General features: G+C 35.6%; 1 protein-coding gene and 1 pseudogene across 11 annotated transcripts in view; one reads left to right on the top strand and one right to left on the bottom strand.

Moving 5' to 3' along the window:
• Positions 1-23,338, top strand: part of PAN3 (poly(A) specific ribonuclease subunit PAN3) — a 140,214-nt gene that overhangs the window by 17,437 nt on the left and 99,439 nt on the right. For 9 of the 10 annotated variants that reach the window (XM_081129978.1, XM_081129980.1, XM_081129973.1 and 6 more), the window contains 3 exons: positions 8,004-8,125; positions 8,902-8,968; positions 11,283-11,353. In XM_081129978.1, coding sequence (XP_080986104.1) covers positions 8,004-8,125; positions 8,902-8,968; positions 11,283-11,353 — 260 coding nt within the window. The remainder of the gene's footprint in view (positions 1-8,003; positions 8,126-8,901; positions 8,969-11,282; positions 11,354-23,338) is intronic. The other variant, XM_081129983.1, reaches the window with a different exon arrangement.
• On the bottom strand, positions 3,025-3,905 carry LOC308553758 (small ribosomal subunit protein uS2 pseudogene; annotated as a pseudogene). Its single transcript has one exon. The product of its transcript is annotated as a small ribosomal subunit protein uS2 pseudogene (transcript).

The following is a 23,338-nucleotide window of genomic DNA, read 5'->3' as shown; positions in this document are numbered from 1 at the left end:
TCATCTTAACTAATTATATCTGCATTGACTATACCCAAATAAGTTCACATTCTGAGGTACTGGGGCTTAGGACATCAACATATTGTTACCAGAGAATTAAACTCTCCTGTCCCTTGTGGGGGTTCTCCGGGTTCCACTGAAATAAGAATTTTCAGAAGCCCCCACGGGGTGTGGAGTGTGGAAGATTTTATTGGTGTCAGGTTACATTCCTCAGTTTCCAGTGTCCTGTTTCCCCCAAGCCAGTCCTGGAAGAGGGGCAACTGGGAGTTTAGCAGAGCCAGAGGGCCTGCTGGGTATGGTTCGGCATCCAAGCTAATTAAAATCCATTAGATATTGTGGAGTCCAACATGGCCATGTGCCATATGGGCACAGAAGCGAAGCCCTCTGCAGCAGTGGTCCCAGAAGAGCAGCGCATGAGAGAGAGAAAGAGAGGAGAGAGAGAACTTCCGTTGTTTGGAAGTTTAAATATTCAGGTTTTGTACTTGCACTAGCCATGCCCACCCTGGCCAATTACCTGTTTTTAGTTGTGCTTTTTGGGCAAGCACCTTCCCATGGCACTGACCTTGACTGGGCATGCATCTAAAAACTGCCTTTGTCTAGTCCCTTCCCCCATCAATCAACTGGGAACAGACTTGGAGAATGTTAAATGCAGCTTTTTGGCAAAGTTGTATAAATGGCACGCCTATGTCTAGTCTTCCCTTTCCCCCTTTCCTGTTAAATAATAACCAGATTATTACAACGGCATCATTATGAATATTGGAAGGACAGTTTAATTTATAACAGTAGTTGAGTAGATAAAAAAATGAGACAATGCACATAAAATACCTAGTACATTCAACTGATAATTGGTGCTCTGTGCTACTACTGAGTAAGGCCTCACTTGTCTCTGGTTATCATCAATGTTGGTTAATAATGCTTTGGAATTAGGTGGAGAATTTAAAGTGTAGAATTGATTTCTTTATGGCTCTGCACAGAAGCTGTATCACAGGCTGGAAATACAGTGTTCGTAGTCATTAATTACTGCTTTTTCTTGGTTCCCTTGGCCTCTTTTAGTTTGTGAGCTTTTGAGAGAAGTTCAGTCCTCAGACCAGTATTTTTGAATTTTTTCTTTAGATTACTCCTGTGGGTTTTGTAAGAGATGTGTAAAATATTCCAAGCTACCTTTTTCTATATTATGTGAAAAAGGCTACATGGAAAATTTTCCTTAGTGCATTCTATACAAGAACATATTAGTGTTTCATCAGAAAGAGCAAGGTATCTTTTACAAATTAATTTATAAATGGATACAACTGATAACCACAAAAAGTAAGCATAGGCACCGAATCTCATCCAAGCATGCCAGTGTACTGAATTATTGTCACAACTGTGGAAAGTAGGTTATCATTTGTAATCTGAGACTTAGATTACATATACTCTCGAAGGTCAGTAGTTGGCAGCTGGCTGAAGTGGACCTCATAGGCAGTTGTATTTGCAAGTCTGTGCTCATCCCACAGATCCAATAGAGAAAAGGACGGGAGCTCTGCTGAATGCGTGGAGGAGCCCGTTTCTTGGGCCTCCATCCAGTGCATTGTCACCTAGGGTCTTGAGTCTCAAATTCCTCATCAGAAAAATGGAGGCAATAATACTGTTTGCATGGGGTGTTTTATAAAGTTTGGACATGAAAACCTATTGTATTTCATCAACTTTTAAAAATTCCTACTTTGGAAAAGGGTTTAATTGTAAGTAAATGTTTATATAAATATGCTAATAGATTAGGGAATATCAAAAAGTATAAGAACTCATTCAAAATCTCAGTTTACTGATAATTTAGATGAGTATATAGTATGGAAACGTAAGAATTTAAAAGTTTAAATAGTTTCAAATAGCAATAAAAGATAGGTTAAAGGAAATTTTTATAGATAGTGTCTTAAGAGTAAGAGGTTTTAACAGCTTGGGATAATTGGGGAATACTTTCCAGAGATGGGAGAAGAGGAAATTAACATATATATAATTACCTGTGAGACGAGATGCTGGGCACTTTGAGTAGTTACTTCACTTGAGTCCCTACCACACCCTGTGAGTGAGATGCTATTACCTTCTTTTCAGATGAAAAAATGAAGCTTAAAGAATTGTTTGCTCAAGGTAATACAGCTAGTAAGCAGCAAAAATACGATTAGAACTCAATGTCTGACTCCAAGCATTTTTTCCTTTTCTATCATTTCTGGGTCTTGAACATAGAGCTGGGGGTGTATGTGTGTAGGAATTGATGGTACTCTATATTATAAAGTGTACACTTTCAAAATATATGATGAGTATGTAATTTTGACTAGAGGAGAGACTTCAATAATGTTATGATTATTATAAAGACCTTTTAATAGTAGGTGTATACTTTTATCATTTTATACTATAATCCTTAATCTTTTGGAAATAATCTGTGTAAGGTAGTCATTTTTTTTCTCCACTGATTAAAAAATATAGCTTTATAGAAATATAAATTATGTACTATAAAATTCACCCATTGTAAGTATACAGTTCACTTTAGTAAATTTGTATTGTGCAACCATCAAGATTTTTGAAAGACTTTTTAAGATATTGTTTCAGCCTGGCCGGGTGTGTCTCAGCAGTTGAGCATTGACCTAGGATCTAGGAGATTGAGGTTCAATTCCTGGTCAGGGTACATGCCCAGGTTGCGGGCTCGATCCCCAGTGGGGGGCGTGCAGGAGGCAGCCAATCAATGATGACTCTCATCATTGATGTTTCTGTCTCTCTCCCCCTCTCCCTTCTTCTCTCTGAAATCAATAAAGATATGAAGTTTGTAGGGTTAGATGGCATGATTCTCATTTACAAGTGATGGAATAATCATTTTGTAAACATTTTGCCCAAAGACTTTGTGGCTAGTAAGTGGCAGAACTGAGACTCAGACCCAGCATTTTAAGGAAATATTAGAATGATAGATTGAGAACAGACTGCCAAGGGCTTTTTAAAAACAGGAACTTTCTTTTTCTTTAACCTTGTTTCCATTCTGAGAGTTTGTGGAAAAACAGTTTAAGACCATTCAGTAGTTATTCCTACCCATTCAGTGGCCTGAGCAGTGAGAGCTGCAGATCAGTCTTCATTGGTAGGCTGAGCACTCCAGGCTTCAGTAGGAAACTGCTGAATAGGCACAGAGGGCTCCTGCACACCTTCAGACCAGTCTGTGACCTCAGGTTGAGCAGCAGTGAACTCAGGCTGGCATACTTCATTCACCCTGAAATTCCTTTTTGGTCACAGCCCTTTCATCAGTAGCCTGCTCTTCCTTTTCAGTCTCTTCAGAATTTCTGTAGAAGTAGAGAACAGGCATGACCTCCCATCGGTGTTCATAGGAGATGGTGCCATGCATGTGCAGAACTTCCCAGGCCAGCATCCATCACATCAGACCCACTGAGTGAGCCCCGTGTTGTTGCCAGGTATGGCAATATCCACACAGCGCAGAGAGGAGGCTGTGTTACACAGAGCACTGGTAGGCAGGTTTAACATAAGATGCCTCTGTGAGAGGCTGGTGGTCAGCCCTTGGATCAGTAATCATCAGAAATCTTAGCTCCGTCAAGGCTGCCTAGATCTGGATAGTGATGGTTCAAGGATTGAAGCTGCCAGCAAGAGGGGCTTCAGTAGCAGCAGCAAACTTCAGCACAGCTTGCTGGCCAGTATTCCTAGATGATAGGACACTGACATTATTAAGGGTCTTCAATGGCAACAATGGCACGAGCTTCCAGCAGAAGCTTCTCCCAGGTTCTCTTCAGATTTATGATGTAGATGCCATCACTTTTCCTTCTATAGATGTACTGTTCCATTTGGAAGTCAAGGTTGGTGCCACCTAAGTGGGTTCCTGTTGCAAGGAATTTGAGGACATCCTTTTTCATTAGCAGGACATCAAGGGCTCCGAACATTGTGAAAGTTTTCCTTTAAGTTACATGGGCACAGAGAACAACGTCCTATGCACCCTTCTCTGGGTAGCGTGAAAAGGATTTGAGGGCTTTTTAATGTCAGATCTAAGAAGTTAGGATTTCATCCCTTGGGATAAGCATCGCCAGCATCTTGTCTATGATGTCCTTGATGGCAGAGGAAAACCACTGGGCACTTTTTGTAAAGTGTGTTCTATGGAGCTCCAGTCCCTCAAGCGGTTTTAGGTAGAAAGGGTTCTCAAGTAAAATTGGGAAGTATTCTATTTCCTTTTTAGATTGTCACAGTCCACATTGTATACGCAGGCTCTGAGGAAGTAGTTCAGTAAAGAAGTGGTTTACTTTTGTTTTTTCAAGCATTTACCAAATTTACTTGATTTTAGATTTCCTTTGAGTAACATTAATCTATTGTGGTGTTTGGGAAATTGAAGTAATTTCATCCAGAGGATACAAGACTAACAAGGAAAACATTTATTTAGTTAAGCTGTGGGGTGGACTTTTTTTTTTAATCGATTGTTACCATACACATTTATATGTTAATATTGCAGGGTAATTGCTGACAGATACAGAAATTCTAATTCTTTAGGAACTGTAAGACCCTTTGGTTTAAAGTTGGAGTGTCTCATGATCATTTAAGAACGGAAGGCTTGAAATTTCATCTTTTCATTTCTAATTCCCTCTCTTAAAAATTGAAAGCAGTTTAGTGCAATAGAGAAATTGCTTTTCTATCCCAGTTCTGTCACTTACAAGCTTTCTGACTTTGGGTAAGATATTTAATCTCTCTGAATCACAATTTGCTTAACTGCGAAATAAAAGGGATATCACCCTTTTCACAGTTGTTTGGACTAAGTGAGATTCATATCTATACAGTGATTGTTTAATCACTATTCCATAGAGATATAATAGTTATAATAATAGAGATTGTAACAGATCTTTCCTAGAAATAGTAAGCCTAATTTAAAGTGGTTTGCAAATTATTATTCCACAGGGAATGGTGTGCAGTGTACAGTTTACTTAGAGTGGATTGCAGAAATAAGGGGTAGAAGGAATGAAAAGTTCTGGATTCTCTAGTTTTGGTAATTAAGGTCTCTATGCTCATATCTTATGCTCATGCAGTTTAAACTTAAAAATACTCTACATGCTTTTTCTCTGAATATCCTATGATATCGGTAGGACATGTATCTGTTCTTTGTAACTTTTAAGAAAATTAATATCTTTGTGATCTATATAGAATGGAATAATATACCATACATTAGTGATTTGCCTAACTACTCTTGAAATACCAATCCCATCCTTTTCCTTCCAAAACTGTAACTTTCCAAAACAAGAAAACTAAAGTGTAAGTATATGTGTAGAACGTTTTTTTCCCCCCCTCTCAACTTTAGTGAGATATTATTGACATATAACAATGTAAGTTTAGGGTGTATAAGAAGATGACTTGACATTTGTTGCAAATTGATTATCACAATAAAGGTAGTTAACCACCTCCACCCCCTTCATATAATTTCCATTTTTTGTGTGTGTGTGATAACTTTTAGGATCTACTCTCTTATATAGTATTGTTAATTATAGTCATCATGCTGTACATTAGATCTCCAGAACTTACTCTTCTTATATCTGGAAGTTTGTATTGTTTGACCAACTTCTCCCCATTTATCCCACTCCCCAGCCCCTGGCAACCATTGTTTTGCTCCCTATTTCTTTGAGTTTGGCTTTTTTAGATTCCACATAAAAGGGAGAGCATACGGTATTTAACTTTTAATGTCTGACTTTTTTTTCTTAGTATAATGCCCCCAAGGTCCATCCACAAATTACAGGATTTCCTTTTTCTTTTAAGTGGCTGAGTAATATTCCATTGTATGTGCGCACATGTGCACATGACATTTTCTTTCATCCATTCATCTCTCCGTAAAGGTTGTTTCCATGTCTTGACTATTATGAATAATGCTGCAGTGAACATGGAGGTGCAGATAAATCTTTTTGAGATAGTGATTTCATTTCCTTTGGAGATATATCCAGAATTAAGATTGCTGGATCACCCGGCAGGCATGGTTCAGTGGTTGAGCATCGACCTATTAACTAGGAGGTCACGGTTTGGTTCTGGGCTCAAGCCCCGTTGGGGGGCGTGCAGGAGGCAGCCGATCAGTGGCTTTCATTATTGATGTTTCTCTCTCTCTCCCTCTCCCTTCCTTTCTCTGAAATCAATAAACATATTTTTTTTAAAAGTTATGCTATATAAAAACAAAAGATTGCTGGATCATGTGGTAGTTTTATATTTAATTTTTTGAGGGACCTCCATACTGTTTTCCATAGTGGCTGCACCAATTTACATTCCCATGAGCAGTGCACAGGGGTTCCCTTTTTCTCACATCTTCACCAAAACTTGTTTTCTCTTGTTGTGTTTATTTATTTATTTATAATAACCATTCTAAAAGGTGTAAAGTGATATATTGTGGTTTTGATTTGCACTCCCATGATGATTAGTGATGTTGAGCATCTTTTCATGTACCTTTTGCCATTTGGATGTCTTCTTTGGAAAAATGTCTATTCAAGTCCTTTGCCCATTTTTCAATCAGATTGGATTTTTTTTGGTCTTGAGTTGTACTGAGCTCTTATATATTTTGGATATTAACCCCTTATCAGATAGGTAGTTCAAAAATGTTTTATTGTCCTCTGAATCAGTTTAATATTCATTTATTTTACAAATATTTTGTTATGCATAGGTGTTTAATTTTAGTCTAATGGATCTTGCTTAAAATCTAGTAAGATAAGACATTGACTGTAGATATTTGAATTCTGCTATGTTCAGTAATAGATTTCTTCATATTTTATATAAACTAATACAATAAAAGAGAAAATTGGATATAAATTTTTAAAAAGTATTTGAAATAAACATGCTATATTAAAAAATAATTTGACTCTAGTATTGTACTCTATTTTTGAAAACTATTCTATTTTAGAAAAAGGTAAAGAGTAGATGCCATAGGGATTTTGGTCTAATAAAGGAACTTCTCCCCTATGGATTTCTGTGTCATCGTGATCATCATCATAAAAATAACTACATTGTAGCCCTGGCTGGTGTGGCTTAGTTGGTTGAGCATCGTTCATGCCCTGAACGGTTTCTGGTTTGATTCCTGTTTGGGGTACATGCTCAAGTTGGGAGTTTGGTCTGCTTTTGGGGTGTACACTGGAGGCAACTGATCAGTGTTTCTCTCTATCCCTTTCCCTTCCTCACTCTTTAATAAATCAATAAAGACATACTAAAAAATAACTACATTATAGAAAAGTTATAGGAGAAAAGTCTAACCTCTCTCATTCAGTCAACCAGATAACAGGTTAACATTTTGGTATATTTTATTCAGTTTTATATTCTGTGTGTGTATATATAAGTACACACAATTATCATACTATAAAAAATGTGCTCCCCTTTCACTTCACATTGTAAATAGTTATGACACCATTATTTAATATTTATTATCTTCATTCTCTACTTTTTAAAAAATTTTTAATGATTTTTTTTTAGATACTATTAGATACTAGTAGAACAATATTTGTTCTACTAGTTAAAATCTTTCTGTATTATCCTACCCTAAAATCCACAGACAGTCAGTCCTGAACTCTATTTCATTTCTACCTCTGCAAATTATTTTTATTGAACTATGATGAGTTTGCTGATCTTTTTCATAAGATTTTTATGAGAAACAGTCCTGAGAAACTTGCCTCTCTTTATCATATGAAGATTCCCAGGAGAAAATGTAGTGGTTTATGTTCTCTACTGGCCTCTTGCAAAGTTACAGAAAGCTGGAAATTCAAGTGTGTTTCGTTTCTTGATTTTGTGCTTGGTAGCTCTTAGGTGACTGATAAAATAAATTACTATCTCTGAAAAAAAGCCCAGTCAGCTTGAGCATTTTTAACAGATGTTTAGAGCTGAGCCAGTTTTATTTGGTCTTGCCTTTTGTTATGAATAGGTGAATTAAAATAAGTGTGACAGAGATTGACACTTCAAAAGTTATTTAGGAACACAGAAACTACATCAATGTTTGTGCTTTTAAATAATCAAATACTTGAATTTTCTTTCTCTTTCAGTTCCTGGAATAGATGGAGGTGCTTTAACTGATACCAGTATCACAGATTCCTATTTCAGTACCAGCTTTATTGGAGTCAATGGATTTGGAAGTCCTGTAGAAACAAAGTATCCCTTGCTGCAGGTATCATTAATATGAGTTTATATAACACTAAACAGTGAAATTTATTCTGGGAGTAGAGAACATCTAGAGTCTACATTTATTCCTAAATTTGTTTATCAGGAGATGTGATTCTAGATGATGAGGTAGTAGGATATAATTAAGCCATCTCATCTCCTTGCAGTGTTGGGGTCAAGGTGAGTTTTCAAGAGTGGGGTTGGGACAACCATGGAGTATGTAGGATAGAAAGAGACTAGCTTTACTCCTCTGCGTGTTTTGTGGCTATGGAATGAAGGTCTTTCAGGATGGAGAGACATTGTAGAGGTTATGGAATGTGTTCTTATCCATGGAACATGTTTACAGAACAGCAAATAGACTAATTTTGTAGTATCTATAAGGTGCACAAAGGATAATATGCATTGGGAGAAGATATTAGCATTTCTTGACTTTTTACATAGTCACTTTACATCTTGGATGGATATGGGAATTTAAATTTTATGGACAAGGAAACTTAGTAGTTATATATGTCTTGCTTAGGCTGATAAATTAATAGAAGTGCAGTTCAAAATAGGTCTGCAGCTTTGGTTTTAAATAGCTGACTAGTGAGTAAAATTTTCATTTGATGTGTTATACGGAGTATTTGGAAGTTTTTGCATAGATTATTGTAATCCAAGCAGCAGTGATTAGAGTATTAGTAATGTGAAAGATGGATAGGAGGGGAAGAAGCAAAGAGAGTCAGTTGTAATGGGTTAAATATTTTTAATTCTAATGATATTATGCATTTACATTTTCTTTTTCAGAGAATGACTAATAGTAGCAGCTCCCCAAGCCTTCTAAATGACAGTGCCAAGCCATATGCAGGCCATGGTAAGACTTGGCCCCTTTTCTTCTTTTATATGTATGTTTCTGACTCTAAAAACAATATGTTCATGGTAGAAATTTTGAAAATTATGGATAGGTATAAGGAAGAAAATAAAAAAATAATCTATTATTTTATATTCAGGAGCCATTAAGACATATTCCTCATATATACATAATACATAGCAATACTTAAGTATATACATAATAATACTTAATTTCAAGGTTAAATATATTTTTAATGGGTGTTAATCATAAATTGAATTCTATTGTTTATTTTCATAATTTTCTGAACTGTTTTTATTTCTGTTCTTTTTAGAGAAAACAATTATATTCTAATATTTGATTATGTGTATGAGTCTGTGTTTATATTTTGAGTTCTTTTTCTTTTTTAAATTTTATTTGTATTTATTTATTTATTTCAGAGAGAGGAAGGAAGAGGGAGAGAGAGGTAGAAACAGCAATGATGACAGAGAGTCATTGATCAGCTGCCTCCTGCACATCCCCCACTGGGTGTTGAGCCCGCAACCTGTGCATGTGCCCTGACCGGGAATCGAACCTCGATCTCCTGGATCCTAGGTCGATGCTCAACTGCTGAGCCATGCCAGCTGGGCTTGAGTTATTTCTTTTGGAAACATTCTTAGATATGGAATTACTGTTTCAGAAAGTATGGGCATTTTTAAGGCTTTTGATATAGAAGTTCCAGATAACTTTCTGTATCCTTTTTAAAAAATAAATGTTCAGGGATTTTTTTTGTGTGTGTTTATCCTCACCAGAGGATATTCTTTTCCATTGCTTTTTAAAGAGAGTGGAAAGGAGTGGTGGAGGGTGGCAGGGAGGGAGGGGAGAAGAGAAACATTGACATGAGATCAATTGTTTGCCTCCTGCACACTCCCTGACTGGGTCTGGGGATCAGCCTGTAACCCAGGTACATGCCGTTAACCGGAAATTAAACCTGAGACCCTTCAGTGTGAGGGCCTACGCTCGAACCATGGAGCCACACCAGCCTGGGCAAAGGATGATTTTTTTAAAAAACATGTAACACTTAAGTATTAAAACTCTGCGTCAGTAAAATATTAATTATTGATAATCGTGACAAGAATTTGCATGTCGGTTTTTCTGTGATAGACATTTTGTGTTTGTGTTTCAGATCTCTATCACTATTTGGAAATTTGAGTCTTTGTTTCTTTTGCTGTAGAAAACTATAGCAACATTTAAATACTGAATAAAATTATTCGAAACAAATTTGTAGCATTATAATATTTTTTAGCATTCTCAATGAGTTTATATGCTGACTTTTAAACTGTATTAAAGGTAGCATAAAGGATGAATAATAATAACCTATTTTTAAGTGCCTTGAACTGTGTAAGTTACATAAAAATATCTATGTGTTGCTATTTTATTAGCTGCTTTCTCTTTGCATTATTAGTTATATTAAATGTTAATTCTAATGAAGGACTACACTAGGAAAATTCAGGCATAAGAAGCCAGAGATATTAAGTAGCAATCTATATGTACTGCATTATTAAGAGATTTAGGGTTTCTTTAAATGAGAGTATTTATTATATATTTTTAGTATTTCACAGATAATGAGAAATATAAGATTAATATAAAGCTCAGAAATGAAGATAAAATATTTTAATGTATATTATGCACACCTTTTCAGAAACTTTTTTGATTTGTTCAGTGAAAAACAATTCAGACTTATACTTTTATTTGTAACTTCTCGCCATAGAGTGATAGAACTCTGAATCTATAAAATCTTTGGATTTCATGATTGTGTTTTAAAACTTAATCTCTTTTTTAGTAAGGATATCAAATATCTGGTAATAAAAATAGGGAATATTTTGTAGAGTAGATGGTTTTAGGGCCTTGCCTAAGTGTTAAAACCAAGACTGATCATTTAGAGTATGGCTCACCTACCTTTTTACTTTTCTCATGATTTGGTCTCTAAATGAACATTTACTACAGGCAGATTTCCTTCATAAACACATTCCTAATAACATGGTTAATAGTGTCATCCTTTTTTTTTTTTTTTTTTGTCTATTTGATTTTTCTTTTAGTTTTAAGCAAACAGAAGCATCCTAATCAGTATAGCTTCTTGAATAAATGTGTACTGAGTATTTTCTGAAGTATTCTCCAATTTGTGTTTCATCCACTCACAATGTTTGAACATCCACCATACGTGATGCATTGAGTTTAACTATTAGTGTAATATGTGATTTTCATTAGTTTTATAAGCATTTCTGAGCTAAACATTTATTACTAGGTTTGTGGGTTACTGGTGTTGTCTGTGTGGAAACTTATATAACTTACCTTCCAGATCCTCTCACTTCACCTGCTTCATCCTTGTTTAATGACTTTGGTGCCCTCAACATCTCTCAGAGAAGAAAGGTAGGTGAAAATGAAACTTACATGAAGCTAAATGGAATGTAGAGGTGATACTGGTCATTACCTACATCATGCAATATTTTCATAAGTGGGGAGAGGGCTTTTTATGGACTAGTGTTTTTCTTTCTTTTTGTTTACCTTTTTCCCTGTTATATATCTCCTGTATGTAGAGTTTTATTCATCTGTGTGCATGGGATGAAACATTTTATGTAAAGGCTTGAAATCCTCCTTATTTTTGCTTATTTTTGGTATGTTGGAAGATACATTAGTATTCTGTTTTTAAGATAACGTCTTATTTAATGTTGTAGTTGCTATTGATGTGACTCATTTTAGGTATATTGATTATGTTTTAACTTTATTTTCTGACTGCTTTAGCTAACTTTCAAAGATTTCTCCCCTAATTTAAACTCCTTGTTACAAGGCAAACTTAAAATCTCTAACTTCGTAATTGGCCCAATTGTTTAAAAACAGTTTAAACATGTACATGTTTATTTTTTTCCTGTACATGTTTGTTTTATTGAATTTATTGGGGTGTCATTGGTTAATAAAATTAAAATCTCTTCATATTAGAAACTTAATTTAGTTTTATTTGGAATTGAGGTTGACAGACTTTGCATAGATTTTTGAGGTATGTCATAGGGACTGATTCTATGACAAGTTGAAATGAAACTTTATTATAGTTTGAATGCCTTTGAGTCTCATTGAGAATCATTATGTTAACATTAATAATCTAGAGTTTTTTATTTTGTTTTTGTTTGTTTTTTGTTTTGGTAGGATCAATAGCAGTGAAAGGTACTGAGGTTGTAAATCTTGGTGGAAATTACTATAAAGTTATAACTGTTTAATTTTCCTAGGTAATTAAAGACCCAAAAGAAAAGAATATTAATTTTAGGAAACTGACATAAGCTTAAGATGCTTTTAGGAAGTATCTGATCAGAGGGTAGTATAAAGTGAGTTCAAGAAGACTAGATATTTACAAGGCAAGAAATTTATGGGGTCAGGTATGAATTAAATCAGTAGCTCATGTACTTAGTATTATCTCCATTTTGAAACAGATGAGAACAAGGAGGTAATTAATTACAAAATGCTTTTAAGCATCTAGAATTGATAGACTGTAATGTATGGTTTTGATTTTATAGTCCTTGTAGGCTTTCACCAAGAACACATTTACTCTTGCATATGGTATAAGTGGAATAGAGTTGGATATAAGCAGGCTCATTGACAGTAGTAAGAAGTGACAGTAGACAAAGCCAGTTAATATGGGAGGAAACAGTAAAATGCTGAAAAGCAGAAACGACCTAGAAATCAAATTATCTGGACCTATTTAGTATAGGGGAAAATAGAAAGCCCTTAAGTGGTCTTCCGGGTTGCTCTAATGGCCTTTTCACATCCTTGAATTAATAATTGGTTAACTGTGATAAGTAGCATTTCTGATATATGAATAGAAAGTTAAAGTAGAATGGCAAATAAATACAAGTATTCCTAATGTGAGGGTTTGGTGCATCAAATCTTATAGTTGAAATATGTGACTTAGAGGTACTGATGTTATTTTTGAGAGAATGGTAAAAACCCCTGGAGACTCGAAAAAGGAAGATTAGTGCCCATCCTTTTAAAATTTACTTTAGTAAAGGAAAATAATCAAAGAAAATGTTACTGCAAATGTTACCTCAGTATTTGGAGAGATATTAGAATATATCCTAGTGGAAGTACATTAATATAGCTGTGATTTTTGGATCTCTAGCTTTGTGACCTTGGGCCAGCTTTCTAGATTGTAATCTTCACATCTGTGAAGTGATGAGCATGGCCTGAATAATTGTTTCCTTTCATCTCTTAAAATTCAATGTCTGTCTAAATTGAAAGGACCTATGTGTCAGTCCCTACTTAGAAATTTAGGGTTCACAGAGTATATCTTGGAAGGACCATATTTTCTTGCCATTTACTTTTAAAAAAAAAATCCTCAATAGAGGTGTTTTTTCCATTGCCTTTTAGAGTGAGTGGGAGGGAGAGAAACATTGATGTGCAAGAGACACATCAATTTGTTGCCTCCTGCATGCACCCCGACCAGGGCCGAGGATCGAGCCTGCCACTGAGGTACGTGCCCTTGGCTGGAATCGAACCTAGGACCCTTCAGTCCATGGGCTGACGCTCTAACCACTAAGCAAAACCGGATAAGGCTGAGAACTGAAATGATAGGAACTGACATGACTTGAGAATGAATCACAAATGTGACCTAGTCAGCAGTAAAATTTTTGGTAAGAAATCTTTTGGGAACAAAGAATCTTTATAAGCAAAGTTAGTTGTTGAAATACAAATATTTTTAAAAAAATTTTTTATTTATTGATTAGAGGGAGAGGGAGAGAGAGAGAAATCAGTTTTTTGTTCCACTTATTTATGCACTCATTGGTTGATTCTTGTATGTTCCTTAACGGGATCGAACCCACACAATATCAGGATGATACTCTAACCAACTGAGCTACTCAGCCAGTGCCTACAAATATTCTTAAATGAAGCGATTCAGTATGACAGCTTGCTAACCGTTCTTGCTAAGCTGTGAGTTTTTATGCAGGGCAACCCCAGATGATTGCGACAAATCCTAGGCAAAGTTTCAAAATTAATGCCTGACATTCTTGGCTTCTCTTTTTATGTCTTTCTTCGCCCTTCTCTGCCCTCTTTTTCAGCCACCTAGTCATTAACTTATTCTGATTCTCCTCTCTGCCCATTTAAGCAAAAAAGGCCCTGGTGCCTGTCATTTACTTTCTTTTAGTTACTTTGGTTTAGTTGTGCTTTAGGATGCTATTTCCATCAATATGCAGCTTTACCTAAGCATTTGCACTTGATTTCTAATAGTAACAGATTTTTACTTTTGTAAATTTTTAAGGTTTTCATAACAAGCTAAATTCTTTGGGATTAGAGGACAAACATTTCTGAAGTATCATGTTTGTTTCTTCTCTTCTTGATTTTAAAGCTTTGTTAGGATAAGGGAAAGGGAGTCAAAAGGAGCTGGTTTATCTCATGGTGTCTTATTTGTGAAGAGATTTAGGTGGTGGAGGCCTAGTTTTTGATTATTCTGCTTGAGAGGAAAGTTCACTATTGGCAGGACTTTCTCTCCTTCCTTTCCTGTTTGATCTCAGTTTTTTTACTTCCTTACCATTGTTCTCTATTTTAGGAGCACCCCTCCCTCTTTCTACCATCTCTATTACAAAATATTTACATCTCTATTTCCTGATGATATATGTTGTATGTTTTCTGATTAATTTGACATTTAAAATTGTAGCATTTCTGTACTAATGTCTCAAAAGATGATTTTACATTATTTCTACTCTAGGGAACAAAATATGGAATAACAAAGAAACTGTAGAGTATTTATGGTAGAGTTCTTTTATGGAGAAAGTGAAAGTAATAGGCAATCTGGAATGTAAATTCTTCCTTAATCCTTGTGATGGTTAGTCCCATTTTGAAACATCTAGTCAAGTATATTTTTTCAGATATTATTTTACTTAGTATTTAGATATCCAGGTCAGCCATATCAGTATATTTTACCCATGAGTATTGTGAAGTAATGTTTCTATGAAAAATTATGTTCAGAATTCTAAATTAACACACCCAGAGATATTCTTCTTTTACTGGAACCAACTCCACTTCTGTTCACCTACATTTGCCAAGCTGTGGGAATGTGTATTATCCTAGCTTAGCCATATGTAGGGGAGGTTTTAGATTTGGAGACACATATGGGCCCCTTATGGAAATTGATAGAGTTTGGAGTCCCAAGTTCCCATAGGCAGGGTTCCTGCTTTATAGCTTGTTCAAAGCCTCTTGGTGAGTTTTGATTTCTCTCAAAGAGCAAGCAGTAAGAATAGTAATAACCCAGTAGTATTGAATAATGGTTAAGGTTTTAGGTTTTGGAGTTGGATGCCAGGCAACCTGAATTGCCCTATTTCTTCACTGAGTGTGTGCCTTTAAGCTGAGTTAAACCTTTCTGTTCCTTTATTTGCAGAATGAGAGTAATAATACTTAGTACCTTATATGGAGAGTTATTATGATGACATTTCCTGTCACAGAAATGCCTAATAAATGGTAGCTGTTACTGGTAGTAATATGTGGTGTTAGCCAAACCTTTCTAGCCTTGTTGAGAATATTTAACTATTATTAAATGAAAATATCTGTTGCTATTCATTTGGGATGAGGTGGTATAAGAATTGGGCACGGGAAAAGCAGTTCTCCTATAGCTGCTTTGAGGTTGTCCATCTTTTCTTTGAGGTGTTTAGGCCCCTGCTCCCACACTATTAAGTTTTTGCTGCTTCCCTGCGTAGCTGTTAGCTTCTCAAACATGTCCTTCAAATTTGGTGAAATCTACCTCAGGTTTTCTGACGATGTAATGGCAGACAGAAACTTGATTTTATTTGTATTGTCAGTGATTTTCTGTGTCTGTTCCAGGTAATATGGTGACCTTAATTATTTTATAAATGAAATGTATATTTTATTATATTATTAATCATCCCAACAATTCTTAGAGAAATATTTTTTCCATTTTACACATTTGGAAATGGAAGTTTTGAGAGATCAAGTAATTTACCTAGAATAATATAGATATTTATTTACATTTTGGAGAAAAGAAATCTCTGTAGGGCAATATGAGAAGGGTAAGATGATTGAATCTTCTATAAGATGAAAAATGTAGAGGTATTGGAGATACTGGTAATATGCAGAGGAGGAGATAAAACATTGACTTTATTTATGCTTGCTTCTTTTTCCATTTATGTAGTTATCTTAGTGTAAATTTCTATAAACACAATTTCTAGGGCAAGAATACATAATTGAACTTCTGATAATTGCCAGGTAACCTTTCAGAAATGCTGTACACATTTATATTCATACTCATAGGTTCTGGTTTTTCTATAGCTTTGAAAACAGATGTAAAAATTTTCATATCTTCGTCATTTTATAGGCAAAAATCCCTTACTGTTTAAATTGTTTACTGGTGCTGTTGAACTTCTCTTTTTTTTTTTATGTTTTATGTTAGTGTTTCTTCCATGTCCTTTGCTCATTTTCTGTTGGGCTATCCTTTTTTAATTCATTGTAAGCTTTCTGTATATTAGATTTAAGACACTTCTGTCAGATGCTTCAGTCTCTCCCTTCATTTTGTTTTTTGTTTTGAATTTCACAAGTAATTTATGCTGTCAGTCTTGAATGTCATACTTATTCTATCTTTTATCAAGTACATTAAAAAAGAGCAAAACATTAAGCTCCTTTTTGTTAAAATAACATTGTACTTCCCTGTCTGATAAGTTTGTGATTTTAAATTGAAAGGACTGTCATTGTTTTAATATAAATGAATTCACTATCGTTTTACTTGTTAATGATCTATAGTAATCAATTTCCCTTAAATGTGACATTCTTACTACTGTTTACCTCCACTCAATCTATTCTTAGAATGCTGTGCAAGTAACATTAGATTGAAACTTGTTTAAAAATATGATAGTTCCTATAGAAAAGGACTCAACTTTGAGTTAATTTTATTTTCCTGCTAAATAAAGAGTACTTACTCCATGTTGAACTTCTAGGATTATGTTGAGATAAAGATGTGCTTTTGGAAAGAGCAGATTAAATTTTGTTATAACAAATTAGGAGCTCAACCACGTACTTTCTGTACTTTATATTAATTGGTACTTTGTATGACCTCTTTTGTTGAGTCAAGAAAAAGGGTTTTCCAAATTTATAATTGAAAAGGAATTTTGTTCTGTTGATTTTAAAAAAGATAATGAGAGATTTTTGTTTTGGAGGGTTTTTTTTTAGGTATGTGGCGGTTTGGTGTTTGACACTTTACCATATTTAAATGCCTGAACTGAAACAGCATGCCTTTTATATATAATATGCAATATTTTTAGCTCTAGTCATTATCTAATTTTAGCTTTGGGGATTTTGAGTTAGTTCTTACCGAACTAGCATTATTATCAGGTTGGCTTTTTTACAAAGTGTAGTAGGTGATATGAAGAATTTGGCATTCCTGGTGGTTCTTCCCTATTTTCCTAGGAAGTAGGAGTCAGGAATGAATTTACATAGATGAGATTAGAATTCTCATCCACAAACATGCTAGCTTGAGTTTTAAGCTAAACTTAACCAGAACTATGTAATTTTCCCCAACTCTTATTTAATTCCAAGATTTATTTTCCTTACATTTTGAAAATGGGGAGGGAGAGCTGCTTAAGTTTATTTCTTTGAATGAAATCTCTGTAGCTGTTGTTTCTCAGTGATCCCGTCCATGCCAATTAGATTCAAAGAGAGATTGATTAATTTAGGAATATGTTTTAGGTCATTTTAGGACTAGCTAGAATAATGTTAAGATTGTAACAGGTTAAGGATTATTGTAGAATGTGGAATAGATTTCTTTGAATTGGAGACAGAATTCCATAGTTAAGAGTACAAGCTCTGGAGCTCAATCTTACGTTAGTTGTGAAATTATAGACAAGTTATTTTAACCTTGTCTAAGCTTCATTTTTCATGTCTGTAAAGTTGGTATTATTGAAAGGTTAAGGGTTAGTGGTGGTGCGTGGGCAGGCTAAATAACCATCTCAGATGGTGAATAAGGAAAAATTAAATTTATTCAAAGGGGATGGTGATATCCAAAGGAAAGGGCTACACAGCACTGAGCCAAAGGGTATTGGGCCCATGACAGCAGCAAAAATATACTTGGGATAGTGAAACAAGAAAAAGCATAGAAGAAGCAACAGGAGAACCTACGCTGGGCAGCTTTGTCTCACTCAGAAGTCAGAGAGAGAGAGAAGGAGACTTTGGAGACAGGGTCAGGGGGTAAGCTTAAGATGTGCTGCCACTTGCCCATTGTTCCCTGGTTGCAAGTCTCTTGGGGTCCCCTTGTAGGGATGGAGATGGCGCTGGCATATGCTCCCCTACTGGGGAGCGTGCACTGTGTCCTTTGTCCTGAGTATATTTATCTCTTTCTTGCAGGTGGGAATCCTAGGGGAGGTCTTGGGAGCATCTCAATAGAATATTCATCAGATTTCCAGGTGTGCTCTTTCAGGTTCGTGGTCTCCACTGATTGGTTGGTGCCAGGGCAGGGGGTCATTAGTCAGTGTAAGTGCCACCTGTCTGGTTTCACTGCTTATCTGGGCCTGGAGCTGAAATACAACTGAGGCCTAGATGTTATCTTTAGGGAGGACCGCTCAGAGAGCCTAAACTGAATGACTGGTGATGTGCTGGGGGAGGATAGATTACCCTTGGGACAAGGTTCTTGTTTTCCCAGTTTTGTCCCTTGCTAGGCATCTGGGGCTTCCTGCTGTGGCAAGTTTCTGTACCCTAGTTTCTGTACCTGGCCCATCTAGCAGTTATAATAGTGCCTATCACACAGAATTATGAGTATTAAATACATTAATGGGTATAAAATGCTTGGCGTAGTGCCTTGTGCTTGTCAAATGGTAGTTGTTACACTCTTTTATTGCTTATGATTCTGCAATTTAAAAACAGGTTTATCTGTTTCTGAATGTGTGTAAGATTAATTTTGATTAACCACTACTTATTTTAATAAGTTCATTTATAGTAAAGTTAATGATTTTTGAAGATACTCAATTTCATTTCAAGATTAAATTTAAGCAAGGATATACATATAAAGAAATCAGAGGGGAACCTTTCCCTAATTAGGCATTTTAGCTTGATGGTTGGTTTTGATAAAGGACTGAAACTCATATAAAAACTTTTATGATTATTACAGTTGATAGTTTATTGCGGAAATAACTTTCATGACTTAAAGACTTTTACTCACTTTCACTTAAAATATTTTAATAACTTTGGCATGGTATTTTAGTTGTCCACATCTCTTATTCTGGTTCCATTCTAAAGCAGAATAAAAGAATTTGCAGTTTGGTGTTTCAGTTCTTTAGAAATTCTATGTGGTGTTGCTTATTTAGGAAGGGTATTCTAACTGATCTAATTTTTGGTGACATAAAACTCCATTGTTACATTGAAGTTTTAAGAACAAAAGTCATGACTGTTTTGTAGGCTATCTTAAGTTTATGTAGATAATATTGAAGGACTTCTCCCCCAGGATCTGGCTCATAGTAGAGCTTAAAAATATGTTTGCGTGAATATGTATATCCTGTTCTGTTATATTTGATATTTATATCAGTTTTTACTTAGGAGAATCCTCTCTTTTCATTCTGTCATCCTGTATGTGATTTGTATATTAACTCCACAAATTAAAAGATCTTTTTCATTTCCAGATGCTTACCTATCCATGAGTCTTTAACAGTAACAGTCTGTTTTTCTGTCGACCTACTTTTTGTAGACCCACTCATCCACCCATCCCATCCTATTATTGTCTTTATTTAAACTTAGTATATTTTCATGAAAGGGCCCACAATTAATGATAATGAATGACAAGACAAAATACAACATAATCTTTGAGGCTGACTTGTTTTTTTATTTTTAAGTCTTTTACCCATAGAAAAATTGATAGAGCTTAACCTGTAGTGATTTATAGGTCTGGATTTACTATTCTAAATTAGTTAGGTGTAGGAGCCTTTAAAATCCAGGTGTATTAACACACCTAGTTAAAAATTTTGGTAGAGGTAGTTCCTGTGATGATGATTATATGGAAATTAATTTATTTGATAAAAATTCAAATGGTTTTAATCTTTTGGGGGTCTGTTTTTTTCCAGTGAGTTTACATTGACCACTGATGGTTAATGGAATTACAGTCTTATATTTACTTTTCATCATTACAAATATGATAAAATATCAGGATATTCATTTAATTGAGGGAAGACCATTGTGAGCCAGAAGAGGTTGTAAAAGAAATTCAGGTTTATTTTCAAATAAATATATAGTAAATTATAGGTTAGAGGTTCCTATTAGTGGACTCTCAGAAATGGCAGGAAGTAGGTTGATGAGTTGTTACTGCAAAAGTTAATGAGTTAATATACTCATTAAGCATTATCTGAAAGGAGGTAGTATTTCATATATGAGTACTACTGTTTTCCAAATATGTGAGGATGTTCTGATTAATAAAATGCAAATCATTTTAAAGTGTTATTCATAGCACCTTTCAGTCATCATTCATTGTTTCAGAGTACAAATAGTGAAAGCACAGTTACTATGTTTTTAATGTTTAAACGGGGTTTTGGAAATTCAGGGCATTGGAAACTTTTTGTTGTAGGATAACATTTGATTTCTCTCGTTTATTACTAATGATTAGATCATATGTAGTAACATATGATTGGTGATGTGAAGCATTGTAGAGATGAGGCTGTTTTGCAGTATTACCAAAAGGATTGTGCACTGAAAATTGGTCTATTACTTGGTAGCTTTGACTACATTTTCTTCTTTTTTTTTAACCCTCACCCTAGGATATTTTTTCCATTGCTTTCTAGAGAGAGTGGAAGAGAGGGAGGGAAAGAGAGAGAAACGAGAGAGAGAGAGAGAGAGAGATATCTATGTGAGAGAGACACATTGATTGATTGCCTCCTGCATGCACTCCGATCAGGGTACAGGGATCGAGCCTGCAACTGAGGTATGTGTCCTTGGCCAGAGTCAAACCCGGGACCCTCCAGTCCACAGGTCGATGCTCTAACCACTGAGCAAAACTGGCTAGGGCTTACTACATTTTCTATACAAGCAGTGATATTTATAAACTTTTTCTTTTGCTAGACTGAAGTTTTAGGGAAGAGAATAGAGTTTATCATTGTTTTTCTGGGAAAGGCAAAAAAACCTTATGCTGAAATGTTGAGTGAATGAATGAATAAACAATGTGTGTGTGGAATTAAAACAGTTTTAAAAATTAGCTTTTACTGTTCTTTGACATAATCCAGAGACTTATGTCATTTTTTTAAGAAATGAGAGACTTCCCTTAGTCTTAAAACATTGGAATGGGCTTTTATGGATTAGGGCAAAGATTTTTGAAGAGCCAGGGCTTTGGGGGATATGAGTATGCAAGCTATAAGGAGTTTGGCTGTTGAACTATTGAACCCCTGTTCCTTTTTATTTTGGGGGGTACCTCCAATTTCTATTTGCACCACTAGTTGTTTCTTATCCAGGTCTTTTCTTTGACATTCTCTAGAACTTTACTTTTCAAAGTGTGGTCACTATACCAGCAGCACTACCAGTCTCAGGAGTTTTTTTGGAAGTGCAGAATCTTGGACTTCCCTATTGGCCTACTGAATTAGAACCATTATTTTAACAAGATCCGTAGACAATTCATATGTTCATTACAGTTTGAGAAGTGCTAATCTAGAATACATAAACTTTTTCTTGCCCTTGACAACTTTTGTTCAAACCCTAAGTTTTTTTAAAAATACCCAGTAAAAAGGGCAACACTGTTTTCAACTATTTTATTATGCTGTTTATTTAGAGTTGTGGAGAATGATAAAAATCACTTTTGTAGTGAATCTTGAGATTTGTATATATTAGAGAGAGGGGGGTGAGGAGAGACCCACTTACAGGCTGTGCTGGATATTTTGCCACAGGAACAAAAGGATTGGGAATTTTGATACACACTATTGACTCACTAGGAGGTGGAACAAAAAAGCTGGTTATTTACCAATAGGACACAACATTTTAAAATGCTTCCACTCCACAATAACCAGCAGGCTGCACTGGCAAGGCCATGAGGACGGGAGGATCAACAAGAGAACTTGTTTGTTTTTTGACTGTCAAATTCTTAAGATTGGTCTAGGAAGGGATTGCTGACAGTCTGGAGGAGGGGTTTGGATTTTATAGAACTCAGAAAACTTTAGGGGTAAACAAACATTTCCCATAAAATTTTACTTGCCCCTTTTATGTTTTCATCTTCCAATTGACTTCTCCATTTTCTCTCAGTCCCCAAGAGTTGTTTTTAACCTAGCAGATCTCTCTCCAGCCAGGCCTTAGCTCTCTATTCCCTTTTCGACTTCCTGGGTTCATATCCTTTACCAAGACCATTGGTTCTCAAATGGGGACAGTTTTTTGAAAAAACACACACAAAACCCCCCGCTTTTATTTACTTTAGAAAGAGAGGGAGAGGGAGAGAGAGAAATATTGATGTGAGAAATAAAGATCGATTGGTTGCCTCCTGCATGCATTCCTTCCAGGGAATCAGACCCGCAACCTGGACATGTGCCCTGACCGGGAATGGAACTAGAGACCTTTCAGTGCATGAGAAGATGCTCAACCAGCTGAGCCACACTGGCCAGGACTCAAATGGTGGCAGTTTTGATCCCCATCTTCAGGGGGACATTGAAGATATTTTTGGTTGTCAAAACTGGGGCTGTGGTACTTCTGGCATAATGGGTAGCTGCCAGGGATGCTGCTAGATGTCTTCCAATGCACAGGACAGCCCTTAACCAAAGAGTTATCTGAAGTCTGTTGCTGAGGTTGAGAAACTCGCACTTGGATTACTGCCAAAGTACAGTAATTTTTCTACCTGCTTCCAGTTTAATTATCATTCAGTTTTCAAGAGTTCCTTGGTGTCCATGGAATGAAGTGCAAGCTCCTTGCTATAGGATATAAAACAATTCATGTTTGTTTGTTTTTATTGCTTTCAAGCCTCATGTTTTGCTCTTAAGGTTGTCCCTCTGTTAGTAGTAGACTCAATACTTGTAGTTTTCCGTTTACACCACAGAGCCTGTATGCCTCTACTACACATTTTTCCTAGCTTATAATACAGCTCTGTCTGTCTTTCTGTCTAGGCACATTTAGTACTCCTTCAGAACTGCTCAGGCATTCACTTTATCTTTGAAGCCTTTGTTTCTGACCTGTTGGTACCTTGATTATATATGCATTTATTATATCACAGTGAATATGTTCTGTTTGCATGACTTTGTTACCTACTAGGTTATATCCTCTTTTTGAGGGAAAGGTGAGTGCTTTATTTTATTCATCATTGTGTTCCAAGTACTTAGAACAGTTCCTGATACGAAGCAGGCTCTTAAATGTTTAGTTGAAAACACATTTTTTTCTCCAAGGGATAATAATAGTTTAAATAATTTGGAAATTAGTTTACAA

Source organism: Miniopterus schreibersii (assembly GCF_964146895.1).
Source record: "Miniopterus schreibersii genome assembly, chromosome: 2".
Classification (NCBI taxonomy): Eukaryota; Metazoa; Chordata; class Mammalia; order Chiroptera; family Miniopteridae; genus Miniopterus; species Miniopterus schreibersii.
This window is presented reverse-complemented; position numbering and strand designations above follow the sequence as displayed.